Source organism: Parasteatoda tepidariorum, chromosome 5, assembly GCF_982258835.1.
Source record: "Parasteatoda tepidariorum strain Cologne lab strain chromosome 5, Ptep-v5.0, whole genome shotgun sequence".
Taxonomy (NCBI): Eukaryota; Metazoa; Arthropoda; class Arachnida; order Araneae; family Theridiidae; genus Parasteatoda; species Parasteatoda tepidariorum.
Genome location: NC_141759.1, coordinates 24123579 through 24144962, shown reverse-complemented (window position 1 = coordinate 24144962; position 21384 = coordinate 24123579). Strand labels below are relative to the sequence as shown.

The window sequence follows — 21384 nt, the reverse complement described above, 5'->3', positions numbered from 1 at the left end:
GTCTAGATTTGATAAAAGCGAATTACTACATAAAGTTCACACTTAAATTTATTGTTAAAATATACATTAACACAGCATTTCCTAATTTTTTTTCTGATACGGAACCCTAAATAATCAGTCATCATTCTGCGGAAAGTTAATTATGAACTTTATAGCTTATAAGAGACTATATTTAAAATATTTAATTAGAGGAATGAAGATTTATTTTATGGTTTTATCATTAATAATTCTTAATTAGGTTTTATGTCCAGCAGTTAAATTTGCAGCTATATCTAGTCTAGTTACGAATTCGTTTCCTGTACTGAAAACGATTAAAAGTTGAAAATGATTAAAATAAGCCGAGTTATGGTTTATTTGAAAATTTAAAAGTAGTGCTATACATGCTGAAAATTGTTATTAGGGAAGCATATTTCTTTATTAAAAATTTTTGTTATTTTGATTTGAAAAGAGCGATTGGAAATACTAATAGAATATTTAATAAATGCTTGCTTTTATACAATTTATATTGCACGTAGGTCATCGGGCCAGCAAAGAAGGGGAGTCATCCCCTCTGTCGAGGATCAAAATTTCGATAGCATGTTTTCGGATTATCCTCAGGGATGTTTCCCAGAAGGTCATGCACAGCCATCACCTCCTACATCAGAAAGCTTCCACACGGGATTTCATAAGTAGTTTGCGCAGATTATTTAAAATGCAGACCAGTTGTGCGCATGAACCTAAATTCTATTTTAAAAGCAACTGAAAGAAATTTATCATATATATTTTAGAATTGAATCTGTAGTGGTAGACAAGTAAATAATACAAACCAATCATATTCATTAATTAAAAAAATATTTAGACATATATTTGCTACCACTTTCCAAATTTTAATAGATTTTCTATTAAATGACTCTTTTGTAAACTGGCTTACCTTCATAGTCGTTTTCATAACGCTAACACAGGTGACGTTTCCGTTCTAAGAAAACGTCTCTGAGTAAAATTAAAATTGCTTTCGAAAAGTCATGTACATTCGATAACGTTTTGAAGTCAATGAAGGTAACCCCTAAGGACGACAAACCTTCATTAACAAAAATTTTACTTTGGAACTGAGGGTGGTCTCTCCAGAGAGGTTTCCCTGTATTTTGAGAAAAATTGGTCAGAACAAATAATACAATTGCAAGATGGGTTTCAGCTTGTATGGAAAGTATAAAGCAAAGTATAGTTATACAATACATTAATACAATATTAAAACAAATTTTATTGGTAAAATTCTTAAAAATTCTGTTCTAATAATAACATGGTATAGTCAAAATTGCTCTAGTTGGTCCCGATTGTCAGTAATTCACAACGAATCCAGTAAGTAAAATCTTCAATTTATCAGGATTTTGCAAAGTGAAGCGTTTTTTTTATTAATGTTTAACTTATAGCTTTACGAACGAAGTATCTCCGGTCTCATAATATACTGAAAAAAACACTATAAACTTAAATTTCTATAAGCGTAAATTAGACCAAAAGCGTTGCAAACGGAGCATGCTTTGTCATAGATCGTAAATATTAATCGTAAATAATCATCGTACATAATAGATAGTAAATAATTATAGCTATTGCTCAAAATCGTTAGTATCATCTTTGTAAGAATATAAATGACAATTATGCTCTTTTAAACAGGAGAATTGTTTTTTAAATTTTAACTCTTTATAAGGCCGTGGGAATTATACTCATCCATGATTTGCTCTGCCATCTGCAGATAAATTCAGAAAATACATAAAATAATGCCAATGAAAAGTTTTGTTTATATAGATAACAGTAAGGGTGCCGTCAAGAAGAGAGCATAAACCTGTGGAACTATTTTCTCTAGTGCGTTATGCGTTCGTTTATTTGATCATTTTTCGTCGAATTTATATGCAGCTATAAACACAGCGTTAATAAATTCGGTCATTTCTAAGCTATGAAGTTCAAGTTTAGGGCCGAATCTTTAAGATCGGTAAAATGTTGAAACTTCCCTCCACCTTCCCATCCAAAAAATAGTTTTAAAAACCAAATTAATTTGAGATAATAAGTCAAGTAAGTTTCTTTTTATAAATCAATCTCGATCCCAAAATTATATTAATATAACTTTACTAGCGAAATATGATCTTATTAAAGGTTATAGTAACAGACATTTTTACTATTTTCAATTTTATTTCTGATTTAATGAAATCAATTTACAATGAATCACCACTACACTGTAAAAAAAATGAATACTCAATTATCACGAAATTGTCTTCGTTTTTACGAAACCGTTTCCTGGTACATGCAGCGAACAAAAATTGCGTCCAAAAACACTATCGTCACTCCTTAGAGGAAAAAAAATTCGTCAAAATTAAAGAAATAATTCGTCATTCTATTTTTTAAAAAAAACTAGGGTGCCTAATTTATAAATTTTTTCTAATAATTATTTAAACGTGCGCACCATAATAAGTGTCCCAACACAACAAGGACGAAAAGAACATAGCTCAGGGGATAGAGCGTTCGCCTTCCAATAAGGTGAACCGGGTTTCGATCCCATCGATGGCTGGTCTATACGAATTCCGCATCCGGCTTGCACCGACCACTGTGCTGACGTAAAATATCCTTAGTAGTAGACGGATCATGGGTTAGAGTCCCGTTGCCTTCAGGCTAACCGTGGGAGGTTCTCGTGGTCTTCCTCTCCATGTAACGCAAATGTGGGTTTGTTCCATAAAAAAAGTCCTCCACGAAGGCAAAATTTCTCCCATTATTTGATCCAGGAGTTTTCTTGTCTTTTGGATTGGATTCAAAATTACAAGGCTACGGCATTGAACATTAGTAGTCGTAAACCCGAAAAATTGGGTCTGCTGTTCAACGACGGTAATGAAATAAAATAGAAAGGTAAATTACACCCATCTGAGACCCCGGGTCTTCCTACTACGAGGCCAACACAGTCCGACCAGCAAAATTCGTCACCTTATTTTCGATTGTTTAGTCTTTATTCAAGTTTCGTCATTTAAGTAAACAATCTCCAACAATGCACTACGAGTTGAGGAAACGCTTTCGTCATATATTTGAGAGTTCGTGTTTTGTCACGCATCACGTGATTTTGTGACGTTATTTCACTACCAATTAAAATATTGTGGGGTTCTAGATCATTATCTATAAAAGAGAATTATAGGAGAATATAAAAAACAATTAGTTAATTTTCTAAAAGAAGTGAAATTGCTGAATCGGTTAAGAAATTATGGAAGAAATCGACACTAAATTGAAACAAAAAATAAATTGAAAGTTTATAAAAAGTATTTTTGAATCAATTCCAAGTGCAGTGGTTTTTCCCTTACACGAATTATAATAATTCATTTTTGATCACAAGTAAGATATTATTTTATTTTAAAATTCTGAATTTAATTTGAAAATTCAACTTTAATAAAGTCATTAAAATATCTTAGATTATTAAACACACTTTTATTAAATTGTAAATATTAATATCTAATAATATTTAAAACTAGTTCAATTAATAATTTCCTCAACTTTTCTTGCTCTCTTTCCCATGATTTCATTCAAAAAAATATTTTTATAACATAACACCGATATCCTTTCGACTTGTCATTTTTATTACTACCTTCTGCAAACTTAATCACAACTCATTTAATAATTCACGATCTTTTTCTTTTTATAATTCAAAAGTAAACTCATAAAACTCTACTAAAAAACGAAAAAAAGCAAAGAAACTGGGGGGGGGGGAAACGATCACCCGGGAAAAAACCTAAAAGGTCTCATCATCAGAGACACCTATGACGTCATGAGAGAAGGGACTTGGCTCGGGACCAAGGAGGGTAGTGCAGCGTCACCCACCACTATCGCCAAGTAAATTTCGTGAGATTTCACCAAAGACTGTTTCGTCTTTTAATCTTTTAAGATGGAACATTGCCATTAAACACGTCTGTAACATATGTCGATGTTTGGATCCTTGCTCTTTTGGAGCTTTGTCCGTGCTTTATTCTCGTTAGTTCATGAACTAAAGTGATACTTTTACTGTAAATCTTTGTAATGGCTATATTTGGGGTGAGATAGTTATAAAAATAAAAGGAAACTTAAAAACTGAAACAACGAAGTTTTTCAAAAGTAATGGTAGCAATATCTCTAGAAATGTTACAAACGTAGTATGAATCACTATATGAAGAATGGTAACACGTCCAAATTATCCGCTATTTACTTTTATGGCGAAGAATTGTTTAAGCCTTAAAAAATACCGATTTCAACAACATGCAGTAAATAATAGGTATATACATTTAGAATCATAGAGAATTAGTAGCATAGAAAAGCATATATGAATTGAATTGTTTACATTGCAATTTTTCTATGCTTTTAATTCTTCTATGCTCACTATTTGAAAAATGGTGACTCGTCGAAATTATCCGTAATTTACTTTTATGAAGAATAATAATTTAAGTCTTTAAAAATACCGATTGCATTAATATACAGTAAATAATAAGTCTATACAATTAGAATCATAAAGAATTAGTAGCATAAAAGAGCATACATGAATTGAATTGTTTACATTGTAATTTTTCTATGCTTTTAATTCTTCCATGCTCACTAGTTGAAAAAAGGTGACTCGTCCAAATTATTCGTAATTTACTTTTATGAGGAAGAAGAATTTAAGTCTTTAAAAATACCCATTGCAACAATATACATGAATTGAATTGTTTACATTGCTATTTTTCCATGCTGCTAAAATGTATAGACTTATTATTTACAGGAAAATGGTTGCAATCGGTATTTTTAATGATTTAGCGATTCTTCTACGTAAAAGTAAATTGCGGAAAATGTGGACGAGTTACTATTCTTCAACGAGTGTTTCCTAATACTCTTGTATCATTTCTAGAAACATTACTACCATAAAATTTGAAAAATGAGAATAGAGAAAGCGTACCATAAAATTTACAATTATTCTGTGCCCACTTTAGGGGCAATCAACGAACATAGAAGATTTGCATCAGAAGATGTTGAATCTCCTTTAATGCTATTCAAAAAATTTCTCTATGCTCGCAATAGAAATATAAAGATTTGCTACAGTGAGAAAGGCAATATTTTTCGAACTTTAAGCCAAAACTTGTACAATAAAAAAAAATTTACTACAGCTCCTTAAAGTTTCTCTCGGTAACCCTAGAATTTGACAACTATGAATAATATAGTCAAGGTTTCAAAAAAAAAATTTTTTTTTCAACTGTTCTCCAAGCTTCCACAGTACCTATGAAACTAGACTTCCAGCAAAATATTCAATTTGTTGAGTTTGAGACGTAGTGGTTCAGGGGATAGAGCCCTCGCTATCTAATGAGGTAAACCCAGTTTCGAATCCCAGTCATGGCTGGTTGATACGAATTCTACACCCGGCTCGCATCGACCACAGTGCTAATGTAAAATATTCTCAGTGGTAGAGGGATCGTGGGTTAGAGTCCCATTGCCGTCTAGTTAACCGTGGGAGGTTCTCGTGGTCTTCCTCTCCATACAACTCAACTGTGGGTTAGTTCATCAAAAAGTCCTCCACGAAGGCAAAATTTCTCCCAATACTTGATCCAGAAGTTCCCTTGTCTTCTGGATTGAGTTCAAAATCACAAGGCTACGGAGTTTAACACTACTAGTCGTAAACCCAAAAATTGGGTCGGCTGTTTAACGACGGTTATAATATTTTTTAAAAAAATACTTGATTGAGGAGCCGCAATGGCTCAGGGAATAGAGCGTTCGCCTTCCAGTGAGGCGAACCGGCTTCGAATCCCGGTCGATACGAATTCCGCATCCGGCTTACACCGACCGCAGTGCTGACGTGAAATATCCTCAGTGGTAGACGGATCATCGATTAGAGTTTCCTTGCCGTCAGGCTAACCGTGGGAGGTTATCGTGGTCCTCCTCTCCATGTAACGCAAATGTGGGGTAGCTCCACCAAAAAGTCCTCCACGAAATCAAATTTCTCCCAATACTCGATCCAGAAGTTTCCCTGTCTTCTGGATTGGGTTCAAAATCGTAAGGCTCCGGAGTTGAACATTAATAGTCGTAAACCCATAAAATTGAGTTGGCTGTTCAACGACGGTTATTAAATAAAAGTTAAATACTTGATCAAAAAATTTCTTGTCTTCTGAACTGTGTTAAAAATTATAAGGCTACGGAGATGAACATTGATCCTCATCAGCTCTTCATCGCCGATTATAAACTAAATTAAAATTTGTTGAGTTTAAGTTGTCTTCATTATTTCATCAAAACGTTTGATCTAAGAACTTGCACACTAAAATATCGTTCCAACTGAGAAGGTACAGCAGATCATTTTAAAAAGCAAATAATTCAATGTCATTCTTTATGAGTTGGAAAACACTTTTTCGCTGACACGTGACATCAATTTAACAGCAAGAGCCGAGCGATAGCGTCAACTGCAAACGACAGGAGATGATAAAATAAAAGAATCTGAGAGAGGCAAGTAACATGAACAGAATATAATTGTGAAAGCAATGCTTTCTAATTAGCGATGGAAACTATCCAACGCTATTGTTCTTTGGAATATATTTTAAGAAAAGTAATTTAAGAACGACATTAAGAACATATTATAACTTAAGGACGGAAGATAAATGATTTTAATCACTTGAAACAGATTTTCGATTTGGCACGAATTGGAAGCATATTCTTTTAAGACTGAGAAATAATGTTTGACTTAAACAGAACAATGAACGCTGAATGAACAGAAGTTTTTTAGAGCAATCAGAATGTTGCTTAAATTTTTATGACGTCATAATGATGAGAATAAACAGAAATAATGACGAAAAAGGGCATGCTATCGTTTCAGTTCTATAAACAGGGCCTTTACTCTGAGTCAAAACACAAAATCACAGAAGAAAATAAAAGACAAATAAGCTGTATTTTTTTTAAAAAATATTGGCTAGTAGGATAGTAGGAATAAACTTTAACAAAATAATTAATAACTGATGTGCATCCTAATTTTAATATTCATTTTCAAATTTCCTTAATTTAGTTTTTCAGAGCTGCGATGGCTCAGGGGATAGAGCCTTCGCCTTCCAATGATGCGAACCGGGTTCGAATCCCAGTCGATACGAAATCCACATTCGGCTAGCACCGACTACAGTGCTGACATGAAATATCCTCAGTGGTGGACGGATCATGGGTTAGAGCTCCCTAGCCGTCAGGGTAACCGTGGGAGGTTCTCGTGGTATTCTTCTCCATGTAACGCAAATGCGGGTTAGCTCCATCAAAAAGTCGTCCACGAAGGCAAATTTCTACCAATATTTAATCCAGGAGTTCCCTTGTCTTCTAGATTAAATTCAAAATTACAAGGCTGCAGAGTTGAGCATTAATAGTCGTAAACCCATAAAATTGGGTCGGTTGTTCAACGACTGTTATAAAATAAAATAAAATTTAGTTTTTCAAAGTTAAGCTAAATCTTATTTATCTTTTTATTATGAATTACCAGTTTACATTTTATTTATTTATTTATTTTAGTGAAAGAGTGAGAAAAAGGCTTATCTAATTTAAACATCTTTTTAAAGTTTATTTTAAATTCCCGTGGTGCATCTGATACTCTTAATTGTTTTACTAACAAGTGAGTATAAAGAATTTTATGAAAAAAAAGTGATTCGGAAAATTAAGGCACAACAGTCTAAAAACCATAGAAAAGTCTGGAAAATTTCCTCCCGAATTTTATTAGACTCCCTGCTTGAAGAATTTTAATTTCATTTTGTAAAGAGAAACCTAAAGAAAGATAAATAACGTATCGGTGAAAAGTGCGCATAAATTGAAAACTGTTGAAAGCCTTCTTTTGTCTGCTGCTTTAATTTATCCATTATTCTTCGTTGCGTAGAATGTTTGAAAGAGAGTTGAGAAGGTTTATCTTCCCTAAACTTAATGAATGGGATCAACTGTACCTCTGTTTGTTTGATTAAAGTGGAACGTAACCTTACTTAGTATTCCGAATTTATTAAGGAGAATACTGATGTATGCACATTAATTGCTTAGAGAGAACGATTTACTATTGCCTTGATTGAGTTGTGGTCTGGTTTCCTCGACAATTAGAAAACCCCAAACCTTTTTTATTTTATTTTATGACCAGCTTTAAACCGATGATCCAAAAGAGTTTACTACTATCTTTGTGCAACTCCCTACTCTTATAACATAATATAAAGATTATAACAAGGCTTGCATAGTTATTAAGATATTTTTTTTATGAAACCTTAGAAATAATTAATTATTCTATACTCTAATTCCGTTCCGTCTTTCCAAACACTTGCTTTTATGTGGTTAGCGATTGTATTATTAGATCATTTAAAACTTCTTGTGTCGAAATTAATCAGCTCTTCTTGGTTTTTCAACTAAAAATATTTTATTGTAACAAATTGAGCACTAAAAAATATTCTTGGTTTTAAATATGTATACATATATATGCAGTCAGACCTCTATTTAACGAAGACGCTAAATTCCGATAATAAGTTCGTTATATGAAAAATTCGTTGAGTAGAAAATCACCTTTGGAAATACTTAAACAATACAAAACAGGTTTTAAATTCATAAACAACAGACATAATTAAAATAGCAATTGTTACACCTTTCTCTTGTAAACTAGTATATACTATTTAGTTTATAAATCTTAACCATAAAAGAAATCTGCATGGAAGGCAAGAATAGGGCAAAACATTATCCAGTGCATGCTACATGCATTTTCAACTACAAAAAGCTAAATTTATGTATAAAATTATCACGGCATTTATTATAAAAGTAATTTTAAACATACATTACCACATGCGTTCTTAAGTTTAATTACTACTGATAAAATCAGTTAATTTTGTCTGAGTTATTTGTTTGAAATGCAAGCAAAGAGGGAAAGGGATTTTACTGTTTTATATAAAAAATTAAGTGGCTACGGAAAACAATTCAAGGTCATTTTCCTCATAAAATGCTTTAAGAAGTTTAAAATTTTTTGAAATATTTCGGGAAATAGTGAAAGGGGATTTCAAAGAAAAGTTCGTTAAATAGAAAATTCACTTCGCAATTTTGAAAGTTATTTTACGAAGATATATATATATATATATATATATATATATATATATATATATATATATATATATACAACTATTGATCTAAAATTAACAAATATTAGAAAATACCAAATTAGATTAGGGATAGATGTCCAACTACTTTTGTTTACAAAGGCACAGTTTACATGTTCAAAATGCTACGTTTCCGCAACAGCAGTTGGAAAAGAACTAATGCAGATGAGTTGATTGAACAAACATTCTAAATGTAAATGTCAGAGATAGTTTTTTTTCACAAATCCCACTGAAATTTCTTTCCTCTACTGGAGAAACAAACCTGCATTTTAAGCATAAGAACATTTAAACAAATACATTACAATGCTTTTACCGTGAACATATTATGTATTCTAACAAATAATTCTTCGCTGTGGATCTAAACTAAGCGAATATTTCAGCCCGCCAGAGGAATAAATATTCTTTTAAGCTTTGTTTACCAATGCAACTCACACGACGCATTTTAAATCGATTTGGAAATGAACTTCGCAGCTTGAAGCTCTCCTGTCTCTTGGTATATGTCTCTTTATTTTGTTTGGGTTCGATCGTTTCCCGCCGAAAGATAAATAAGCAACCGTTGGTGACGCGCTTAAATTGAAAACATTTTAAACCCTTCTTTTTTATTTACACCTGTAATTTAGTCATTACTCTACTTGAGGAATGGAAGTGTCGTTGAGATATTTAGGAACGTAGAATCTTTTTGGTTATTGAAGCTGTGACTAAATTTATCTTGCGCGACCCCTAGTTTGTCAGGCGAGAAAACGGAATTGGTGGGTCGTTTTTATAAATGGGTGTTTTAGGTAAATATTTTGTTCCACCTGGGTTGTTTTGGATTTATTTTTAAACAAGATAGCGGGAGATAATTTGATGTTACTTTCATGACGTTAAAAATATTTTTGTAGCAGTTTTTGGGTTTCTTAAAATAAATTAGTATAATTGCGATTGTTAATTGTTTATACACGCGTAATGAAAAGACCTGCGAGCATTTATTATTGATTTTTTTTTCGTATCAATGCAAGTTATTTAATTAGTAAAAAGCTTAATAACAGAATAACTTAACCGAAATATAAGCAAATATTTTTATTCAAACTTTAAGTTTGAATGTTTTTTAAAAATACTCATAGTTCTGTGTCTATTAAACTAAATTAATTTTAATGTATCCAAAGGGAGCTTTATACATTAAAATGCATATATTATTGAAGCCTCAAACTTTTCCTCTAAAAACACGTCTAAAAAATAAATAAATAAATCAGAATCACGTTTGATTTTGAGTTAATGTAATATCTCATGTGTCTTACGAAAAATTATTTTATTTTTTTAAAAAAAATGTCACACATTAATTTAGTTTCTTTTATCAAACATTTATATTAGACGGTAAGAAAATTAAGTAATTATAATTCAGATTTCCTTTTTTAGTTGTCTTTCATTGATGAAATTATTATTAGTGTTACATTAGCTACCATAAGTGGTTAGTTTGCTTCAAATGCGTCTTCTAGTGTGAGTCTTGTTAATTTTTATCTCAGGGCTTTGACCTTTTATGCTTTTTAAATATAATTATAGTAATAAGATTGCCTAGCTACTTTCGGCGGCATTAGTGGGCGTGCTTTATATTCACATGGTAAATAATGCTTTTCAAATGTGATTCCTTGTCTGTTTTTTTAAAAAAAAATTCTGAATACCCAGTTTTGAGAAACCTTTGAAATGATCTGTATTATGCAAAATTTTAAAATTTATCTGCACGAAATGCTCTAAAATATTTATTCTGCTATATTCTCTTATTGCAGAAAAAAGCAAATTCGTTTCCTTTCCTGATATATTATCAAAAATATTTCCATGCAATGCAGAAAACAAATTCATTTATATTAAATATTTTAGATAATTCTTAGCAAAGAAAAACAGAAAATAGGAATTCCTCTACATTATATAGTTTGTACAGATGTTTTATGCACGTTTAAATATTGATGTTTATCTCAGATTCTGAAAAGTCTCTTTTAGAAAAAAAATACGAATTTGAAGAAGTTCACCAATATTTTAAAAAAATTCCACTTATTAATGTGACCTATTTACATTCACGTAAATCACACCTTCCAACATTTGAGATTTAAGCGAAATACTTAATAGTGAAAGCAAACTAAAGCAGAAACGTTTAAAACTAATGGAGTTTTGATGCAACTTCTATCAAAAGTTTAGGTAGAGAATTTTAAGCACTCTGACGGTTTATACATCTGTCTAAATTATTTATAATTAGTGGTTAACAAATTTCTTCTTAATTCTAATTATTAAAATATAAATACGTTACTTTTTCCACTACATATTGAGAAAAATTCCTTCCGAAACTAAGAAAATTTCGTAGAAATTTTCAAAATCATTGTGTTTGACATATTGTATAAATCAGAACACATTTCCCAAACGTTTTTTTGTAAAAGATTGAAAGGTTTGCAAAGTTTCAGAATAGGTTCGATTATTAGTTTTCTCCTACAATATTTTTTTAAAAAAGTAATCACAACTCTAACGCTTCTCTAGCAAGCGTACAAATAAGCAGTCGAACAATTTCGATTTTATAAAGAAAACAAATATCCAAAAATAATTTAAAAAATACTTAAATCTGAAGTTTAGAAACAAGTTAACAGAGCAAAAAATATATAATGCTCCCGGAAAATATCGCAACATTTTTTTTAAACTTTAATTCAAACGGTGAGCGAAATAAAAAAAAAATATTATATCCCTCTTCATCTTGAGCAGCCACCATAAATCTTATCATGCAAATACTATACTGAAGAAATTCTAAAAATACCATCGGAAAAAACTGATTGAAGATTTTATTTTCCATAAATGCAGTGGTATGTGTATTCCTAAGAATCGGAAGAAAAACGAAAACGAAGAAAACTGAAAGGAAAAAAAATGACCCATATTTTCATGACGTTGGCAATCAATGTGTCACGTGGTGGGGCAAGTGCACGTAATTGCGAATTTTGGTTGGCACGCGAGTGGACGGTTACTATGACAACAGCATATAAACTGTCCCCCATCCCCTCTCTTCTCTTGTTACATTTTCATTTCAAATTTCGTTTTTAATTTTGTTTACCTCTTATTTATTGAATTAGTATTTTTTTTCTTTTTTTTTCTTTTCTTTTTTTTTTGTAAATCACATAAGATACTTTTTTTTCTGTCGGTGGTAAAATAATCATTTTAAGAAAATAGATAATCGAAAGTAAATGATATGTTATCTAAGTTTTAAGTAGTTTTATTTTCGTGTAACATAGAGTTGTAGGGGATTTTTGAAATGTTTTTTTTTTTAATTGCAATCATTTTTCAATTATATAAACTGAAATTAATAAGTATTGCAAACTATTAATTAGTTCAATGATTTTTTTTAATAATTGAATCAGTAATAAAATAAAAATATTTTCCTATCGCAGGAATTTAACAACATGAATTTGATTAAATAATATATTGGGAAGATATATGTTACCGACAATGCCAAATGAGAAACCGGCAAAGTATAAAATCTTCTATGGCCATGCTAGTAAAGGTGAAGAAATGAATATTTTGAGCAATATTTATTTCTAAACTAACAAATAATTGTGACTTAAATGTGAATTTTTTATAAGAAACTTTTGTTTCCCTTAATAAGAAAAGCATAAGTTATGTTTTGTGCAAATTTCATTTTTCTTTTCTTATTTTGAATAAATTTTTTTTAATGGCACTCTCATTTTTTTTTTTAGAATAACATTTCTATTTTTCGAGAAATCCACATTATTTACATAATAAACTAATCAGGACGTTTTTTTTCATACTTTGCCAGCAACGCACACACACACAAACATACATATATATATATGTTTACATATACATTGTATACATATATATATATATATATATATATATATATATAATATATATATATATATATATATATATATATATATATATATATATATATATATATATATATATATATATAATATATATATATATATATATATATATATATATATATATATATATATATATATATATATATATATATATATATATATATATATATATATATATATATATTGTTGTTGTTGTTAATTTACGTCGCACTAGAGCTGCACAATGGGCTCTATTGGCGACGGTCTGGGAAACATCCCGGAGGATGATGCAAAGACATGCCATCACAATTTTGATCCTCTGCAGAGGGGATGGCACCCCCGCTTCGGTAGCCCGACGACCTGCGCGTGAAGTCGAGCACTTTACGGTAGCACAGTTTAACGAGGACCAATACCGCACACCCTCGGTCCCTACGCAGACTGATCCAAGTGGTCACCCACCCGCACACTGACCGTAGCCAGTGATGCTTGACTTCGGTGATCTGCTGGGAACCGTGTCTTAACGATCAGTCCACTGCGGGACCTATATATATATATATATATATATATATATATATATATATATATATATATATATATATATATATATATATATATATATATATATATATATATATATATATATAAACTCAGCGGCACAACAGCCCATAGAGGGCCAAGGCCTACTGTGCCCATCTCAGTTTTCTTGACCTTGGACTCTGGGGTGCAGGAGCAGATGTTCCGGTCAGGTGGTCAGCCGAACACGGAACCCCCAGTGTTTAGTTCCCAAGCATGCTTGGTACTCATTTATCGACCCACTGAAGGGATGAAAGGCTGAGTCAGCCTTGTCCGGCCCGATGATCGAACTAAGGACCTGTGGAACGACAGCGCGAAGCGCTACCGCTCAGCCACCGGGCTTGGTGGCAACCCTAGATTTTGAAGCAACCCTAGATTTTGAAGGCTTGGGAATTGCTGCTCTGCCATAAAAGTTCTCTTTATGAAGGTATCTCCTAACTATAATTGTTGACACTGGAGAATCCAGATGGTGATTGAGCTCTGCAGTCACTTTGGCTGCAGTTGTTTTCTTTTTAAAAATTACAATCCGCTTCAATACCCGTCGGTCTCTTTCACTCAGCTTCTCCTTCCGTCCACTATTTTGCTTTACTGAGCTTGCCTTTCCGCGCTGTGTGTACGCTGTCATGACTTTAGACACCGTACCTCTAGAAACAACTAATAGCTGGGATGTTTCGGTCACTGTTGCTCCAACTAGTTGGGCTCCTACAATTTGGCCTCTCTGAAAATCTGTGATGTCTGACATTTTACGCTTCTGACAAAAAATTAAGACGTAGACATCTCTGTTAACGCTCCCTCATTCCTACTAATATATGTACTTTTTATATTAAAAAAATTGGTAACTATGATTATATTTTAATGCTTATGAAGCGAATTCTTAAATGTTCCTATTATTCACAAGTATTTCCATTATTTTGGTAATCACCAGCATAATAAATAAGAACAAAAAATAAAATATAATTTACGGATTTAATCGTGTGAGCTGATAAAAAGATTATATCTTTTGTTTTCCGGATTTATATAAATTTTATTTTTTTTATTCCTCCCTCCCGGTTTTTTGTTATTTTTATTTTTATTATTATTCCTTTTTTCCCCTTTTTTCATTGTTCTGTAATTTTTCCCTTGTTTTCTCTACATTCTGAACTTTTATGTATATATATATTTGATTTAAAAACTAGCCTCATATTCTAAAATTAGTATGTAAATCTCATATTTTACTGTTTTACATATTTTTTTTAAGAACGAGTCAAAAAACATTTTATTTTGCAAGCGAACCACATTCCTAATTTCGCAAATTCTCTCTAGTGGAGGCTTTATTTTACATGAAAAGGGATCAGAAAAGGAACAAATATCTCAAAATAAATCCGAAATCACCAATGCCATTAACTCCAGATTGTCTCGCAAGGGTGAAATTCCTGCCGTACCCATTTCTTGATTTCCTGAATCAGCAAATGTGGAGTGCTTATTCCTGTGAAAAATTTGATCTCTTCTAATAAACGTCCAAACCATGCGATTTGGAATCGGACTTTTGAAAATAGTTGAATATAAAAGGGAACTCTTTTCCAGAATCTGTTTTAATAAATTTTAAGTAGGACGTAAATTTGCCTTTGATTTAAATGTCAGAGATATATTTAAATATTTGTTGCAACCAAATCTTAGAAAATTTAAGTTTTCATTCTAAGCAATATTGTCTTTTACAAAAGTCCGAAATAAAATACTTTTATGTTCTTTTAGTACCCATGCTTATGGAATATATCATCCAGTAGGGAATTGTTGTGCATGATTTCGGACTTTTGAAGTTAGTATATGTGAGGGTAATAATATGTAATGAAGAATTTTTGAAAGATTGGGATTATAAGTGTAAAATTTGGTACCTCTTGGAATGGAGACAAATTTCGTTCAACTTTGATGAAATCCGCGTTGTCATTATAATATTTTAAAACAAATTTTGGTTTCAATCTAAGTAATACAGTTTTCTACAAAAGTCCGAAATAAAATACTTTTATGTTCTTTGAGTACGCATGTTTCTTCCAGTCGGCAATTGTTGTGCATGATTTCGGACTTATGAAGTTTGTATATGTGACAGCAATAATATGTAATGAAGTATTTTTGATAGATTGCGGTTATAAGTGTAGAATCGGATACCTTTTGGAATGGAGACAAATTTCGTTCAACTTATGAAACTCGCGTTGTCATTATAATGTTTGAAAACAAACTTTGGTTTCATTCAAAGTAATATATTCTTCTACAAAAGTCCGAAATAAAATACTTTTATGTTCTTTGAGTACGCATGTTTATGGAATATATCATCCAGTAGGGAAATGTTTTTTATGATTTCGAACCTATGAAGCTTGTATTAATAAGAGTAATAATATGTAACAAAAATAGCAATAATATGTATTAAAATACGTATTATATGTATAAAAAGAACAATAATAGGAATTTGAAAACAAAATTTAGTATTTTTCAGTTAGCCGGACGCTATCGAAATGTTGCCAAAAAAATGTAGACCTCCACGAACATTTTGTTTATTAATAACAAATAATTATATAATGGTAAATAATTATATAATAATAAATAATTATGTAATAGAAAATAATTATGTAATAATAAATATTTATATAATAATACAATAATTAATGTTTGTAATAGGTACTACGGGAGTGTTGTTTTTATAGATAACAAGTATTCTAATATGGATATTTAATTCTAACAAGTATTCTAATATGGGTATACAGGTACTGGGGTTATAGGTTTTTTTTATGGCCAACCGAAAATGACAATTATCGGATAAAATTGCTTGATTATGATGTATTTCCTTTCATGTGTTGATTTTTTTTATCATGAGTTTATTATCATGAGTTGATCACGAATGATAGCATCATTGCAAAAAATACTGAATATAGTTAATCTTTATTTTGATGCGATGAACTTATATAAACGCGTTTCGCTCAATTAAATTTAATAACGTACATTCACCGAAAATGGCAACCAATAATAATAAACAAACTCAAATTTAGAATGATGCTAGCTTTATTAATTTTGTTAGTATATGTTTTTTTTCCCCTTTCAGTTTTGAGGTAGTAGCCATCATTCCGAGCAACCAGTACCAACCATACCATCATTTTCGATCAATTGATTATTTACTTTTTGTACATATCATACGAAAAGCTGGTATTCAGCTATAGTTTATATGAAATATTAACAAATAACGTATGTATATAATTAAAACCAGAATGCAAACTTGAATAAATAATCACTTATTAAAGCACATAGATGTGTTTGAAATTATAACCTTAAAAGGCAAGATATAAACATTGCAATAAATTATCCTTGTTTATTAAATACTTTATAAAAGATCCCAAATTACTGTTATCTATATTTAACACAAGAAGGCTGTTAAATTACTGAACTATTCTTCAAATAATTCTTAAATTCCGCCAAGATTAAAACACGGTTTCTGCTTAGATTTAATAATAATGAACATGAATCATTACCCCATTTAAATACTTCCAGTTCTTAAAATGTCGCATTTGTTAATGCTAACACCAAACCATACAAATCTTATTCGTACATTCCTAAACTTTAAAAGTATTAAATAAAAACATTTTTCAACGAAATGAAAAAATGCATATCCAGTTTGTTCGTGAAACTATTTACATATGCTTGTAATAAAAGAATAATTATTACATCATTAAAGTATTTCTTTCTATTTTTTAACAGAAATTTTTAACTTCACGAAAACTTTGGAATGCAAGAAACAGTTGCGAATTAAATTATATCCTGCTTGTATGTTTCAATTTAAAAAAAATATATGCATACAGGAAAAAAGTTAAGAACAGATTGCTTATTTGCATAAACTAAACATTTAAAAAAAATAACTAAAGGCGCGCTATGAAGCAAGGCATGTAATGTTGTACAAGATGAAAATAAAATAAACACGAAAGAATTGAGAGAAAGTTATACAATTCATTTTTTTTATCTCCAACTCAATGCAATTACTCTGGCTTTCGCAAGCAAATAAATTTTCGTAAACATAGACTGAAGTTTGAAATTGGGTAAAAAAAACGCTTAAGCATATACATTATTTATACACGTTGTTTTATACATTATAAAATGCTCCTTTTGCTTTAAAATTTTATAACAAAAAAAAGACTAAATATTTTTTTTAATCTTATGTACTTCTTAATATTATTGATTAATTCTTCGCATATCTTTTTGTGAATTTCAAAGTAGTGAAAATAAGAGTTTTTAAGCATGCTAAAGTAAACACTATATAAAAAAAACTAGAGAATGCAAAAGTAGACTTTTTTTGTGTTGAAAAATATTATTTTTTAACTTTGAAATTAAATTAAAACAAAATATAGTTTCTTACTGCGATTGCTGTGCTGATCGAAATAATGAAGACAACTCTATACTAACTCTATGTAAACAATTTTCCTTTTAGCAACAAAATTGTTTTGGAGGATTTTACAATGCAAAGCTGTTGACATAATTCCAATAATCATGCTTGAAGCTTTTAAAAATGATGCCACTATAAGGCATTATATATTAGTTAAAATAAAAGTTTGTAAGCATACAAATGTATACACTAATATATTAAATAACTAGAAAATAAAAAAGTACACTTTTTTGTACTGAAAAAATGTATTTGTAAACTTTTAAATTAACTTAAAACTAAATATAATTTCATACTGCGATTGCTGTGCTGATCGAAATAATGAAAACAGCTCTATACTAACTCTATGTAAACAATTTTCCTTTTAGCAACAAAATTGTTTTGGAGGATTTTACAATGCAAAGCTGTTGACATAATTCCAATAATCATGCTTGAAGCTTTTAAAAATGCTGTCATTGTGATGCCAATCTAAGGCATTAGATATTAGTGAAAATAAAAATTTTTAAGCATGAAAAAGTATACACTAATACACCAGAAAACTAGAAAATACATAAGTACACTTTTTTTGTACTAAAAACATATTTTTTAAATTTCTCTGTACTGAAAATTTTTTATTTAAATTATTTAAAAAAATTTTTGAATCTAACACACTTTTTTTGTACTGAAAAATATATTTTCGTACTTATTAACTTAAAACTAAATATAGTTTGACAGTGTGATTGCTGTGTTGATCGAAATAATGGAAACAATTCTGTACTAACTCTATGTAAACAATTTTCCTTTTAGCAACAAAAATATTTTGGAAGATTTTACAATGCAAAGCTGTTGACATGATTCCAATAATCATGCTTGAAGCTTTTGGAAAGGATGTCATTGTGATGTCACAATAAGGCATTACATATTACTTAGCTTTTAAAGCTACTTCATAAATTTAATTATTCCTAATCCCTTTTTAAATAATTAAATCATTTAATTAATGTTAATTCAATTTTATACAGAGCGAATATTTCGATTCTCAGTAAATATAACGGCAAACTTTTTATTTCAATGCAAGTATGTAGCTAATTATTTTTCATTGTCAAGACAACTGAACATCAAAATCTATTTTTAACCCTTTTTTCTTCTACCACAATAAACATTTGCATTTATTTTATTAAGCTTACTTTACTTTCCAATGTACTATTTGACTTTAAATATTCAACCAAATTATTTAAATATTAACAAAAGGTATCGTGAGGTTGGTTGAATTGTCTTTTCTTTTGACATTCTCCTTTTTTTAGTAATTCGCCAATAATTGATCTCTCCGGTACTGCAAAGCGTTGATTAAATAATACTTTTAATTTGATTTATGATTAGGCAGGCTGAGGGGGATTTATCTCCCATTAACTCGGTTTTATTAATAATAGTCATTTTTTACCCATGCAAAGTTCGGATAACCAAAATGGGGGTTGGAAGTTAATAACTTATTTCTTATAAGTTGTTAACTTCTCGTTCAAGTTATAACTTTAGTAATTCAAATTATTAACCTTAATAAGTTATTAACTTAAGTTAATAGCTTCAATATCAGAATTTGATATCGTTCTTGCAATAGCAATATTTATATGAGAATGCTTTTTATAATTTTAATGTCATTGAAAATGGAAATCAGCTTTAAACTTCCTAGGTTCTTTTTTGTCGATGCAATTTTTGCATGGGCAAAAAAGATACTCCTTCTAAAAGCTTCAAACATGATCATCCATATTAAACCAACAACAATTTTGCTTTGTAAAATCTTCCTGAGCATTCGTAGCAAAAATAAATTGCTTTCATTGTGTTAGCATAAAAGTGTATCAATTATTTTGAATAATTATTGAACATAAGAGCCGTGGTGGCTCAGGAGATAGAGCGCATGCCTCCCTATGAGGGAACCTGGGTTCGAATCCCAGCGGATGCTGGTCTATACAAACTCCGTACCCGGCTGGCTGCGACTACAAGGCTGACGTAAAATATCCTCAGTAGTAGATGGATTATGAGTTAGAGTTCATTGCCGTGAAACTAACCATGACAGGTTTTCATACTTTTCTTCTCAATGTAACTCAAATGCGGGGTAGTTCCATTCAAGGTTAGTCCACTGTTTTATTTCGTATTATTAAAGAAATTAACTAAACTAAAAAGATTATTTTTAAAAAACATCTGCAGTTTTCCAAACAAACTTAATTTCAGATTTAAAATCCCCACACCCGAATGAAATAAGATCAAATACTTCTAAAACTGGAACAAAAAAATTTTTTTTCCTCAGTGTTATCTGAATTAGTCCAAGAATAATCATTAAATCCTCCTCTCTACATCCTGGAAAACCTGGTACAATTTTAATGATCTCAATTTTCACTACTCCTATTCATTTGGTCGGCAATTCAGTGAATGGCAGAATTCAGCGAATGGCAGAATTCAGCGAAGGGCAGAATTGATTGCTGAATAAGGCAAGGTAAATTTCACTTGGTTAAATGCGATATGGCTGGGTCTTTAATTTGAAAATGAATGTTCAATTTGAATGAGATGTCGGAAATGAATAAAAATGGTAACCATTAACTTTCACGAAATGAAAAAATTCCTACTTTTACTTTAATTCGTGCATGATATATTTGAATGCACATTTTAGTATGCATAAGTAATTAATATTCTTTACTAAAGAAATATAAGAAACAGGATTCTTAATATGTATGTAAGGGGAAGCAAGACTTTTTAGTATTTTCACCTGAAAGAAATGAATATTTTAAATCATGTAGCTTTGATTTCTCTATTAATTAAGCATGAAAAGTTTCGAAACCAGCTGTTTACTTTATGATAAAGTTATTTGTCAATTAATTTCGTCAATTGATACACACATTAGTTTGTCAATCGTCAATTGATATATGCATTAATTTCGTACTCTCTTTCGCACGGAGAAACTTTTTTTTTTTGTAAAATTACCATATTTTAATTTAAAAATCAATGAATGGTAATGAAATTTCTGATAATAATGATAAAATACTGGTTAAAAAAAGGCGAAATCTACTATATTTAAACCAATACTTTGGTAACTTTTCCTTTCAATTATTAACGGTTTACCGGATTTTCTGGTTTTCATAATTGTAGTTCTTATTACCAACATTTAGTTAAAAATACTAAACTGAAAAGTAAGTTTAACCAAATGATTGATTTTTACCGCCATGATCTAAAATATCACAATGCGACTATAAAATTTTGTCACATTTACCAAATTTAATCACATTTATAAAACTATATTTTATTGTTAATTTTACCAAACTCATTACTAAAGCACTTCAGTAAAAATTACCTAGAATTATGGATTTTTTTTCTAAAATTAGAAAAACGTTTTAACGAATTAAATTATAAATTTAAATTTTTTGCTTCTGATTAGATAAAATGCTGAAAACTGAGTTGAGAATTTTTTATTAATCAGACAAAAAACTCGAGTATTAAAATATTTATGCATGTAAAAATGGATAAAACACTTTAATTT

The 21384-nt window shown here is 30.3% G+C and overlaps 2 protein-coding genes across 2 annotated transcripts in view; one reads left to right on the top strand and one right to left on the bottom strand.

Moving 5' to 3' along the window:
* Positions 1-21384, top strand: part of LOC107454041 (voltage-gated potassium channel subunit beta-2) — a 299430-nt gene that overhangs the window by 88580 nt on the left and 189466 nt on the right. The gene's annotated exons all lie outside the window — the stretch shown is intronic.
* Positions 13815-14228, bottom strand: LOC147808693 (uncharacterized). The gene has a single exon (XM_087162684.1). The coding sequence runs from the start codon at positions 14226-14228 to the stop codon at positions 13815-13817; it is 414 nt and encodes a 137-aa protein (XP_087018810.1).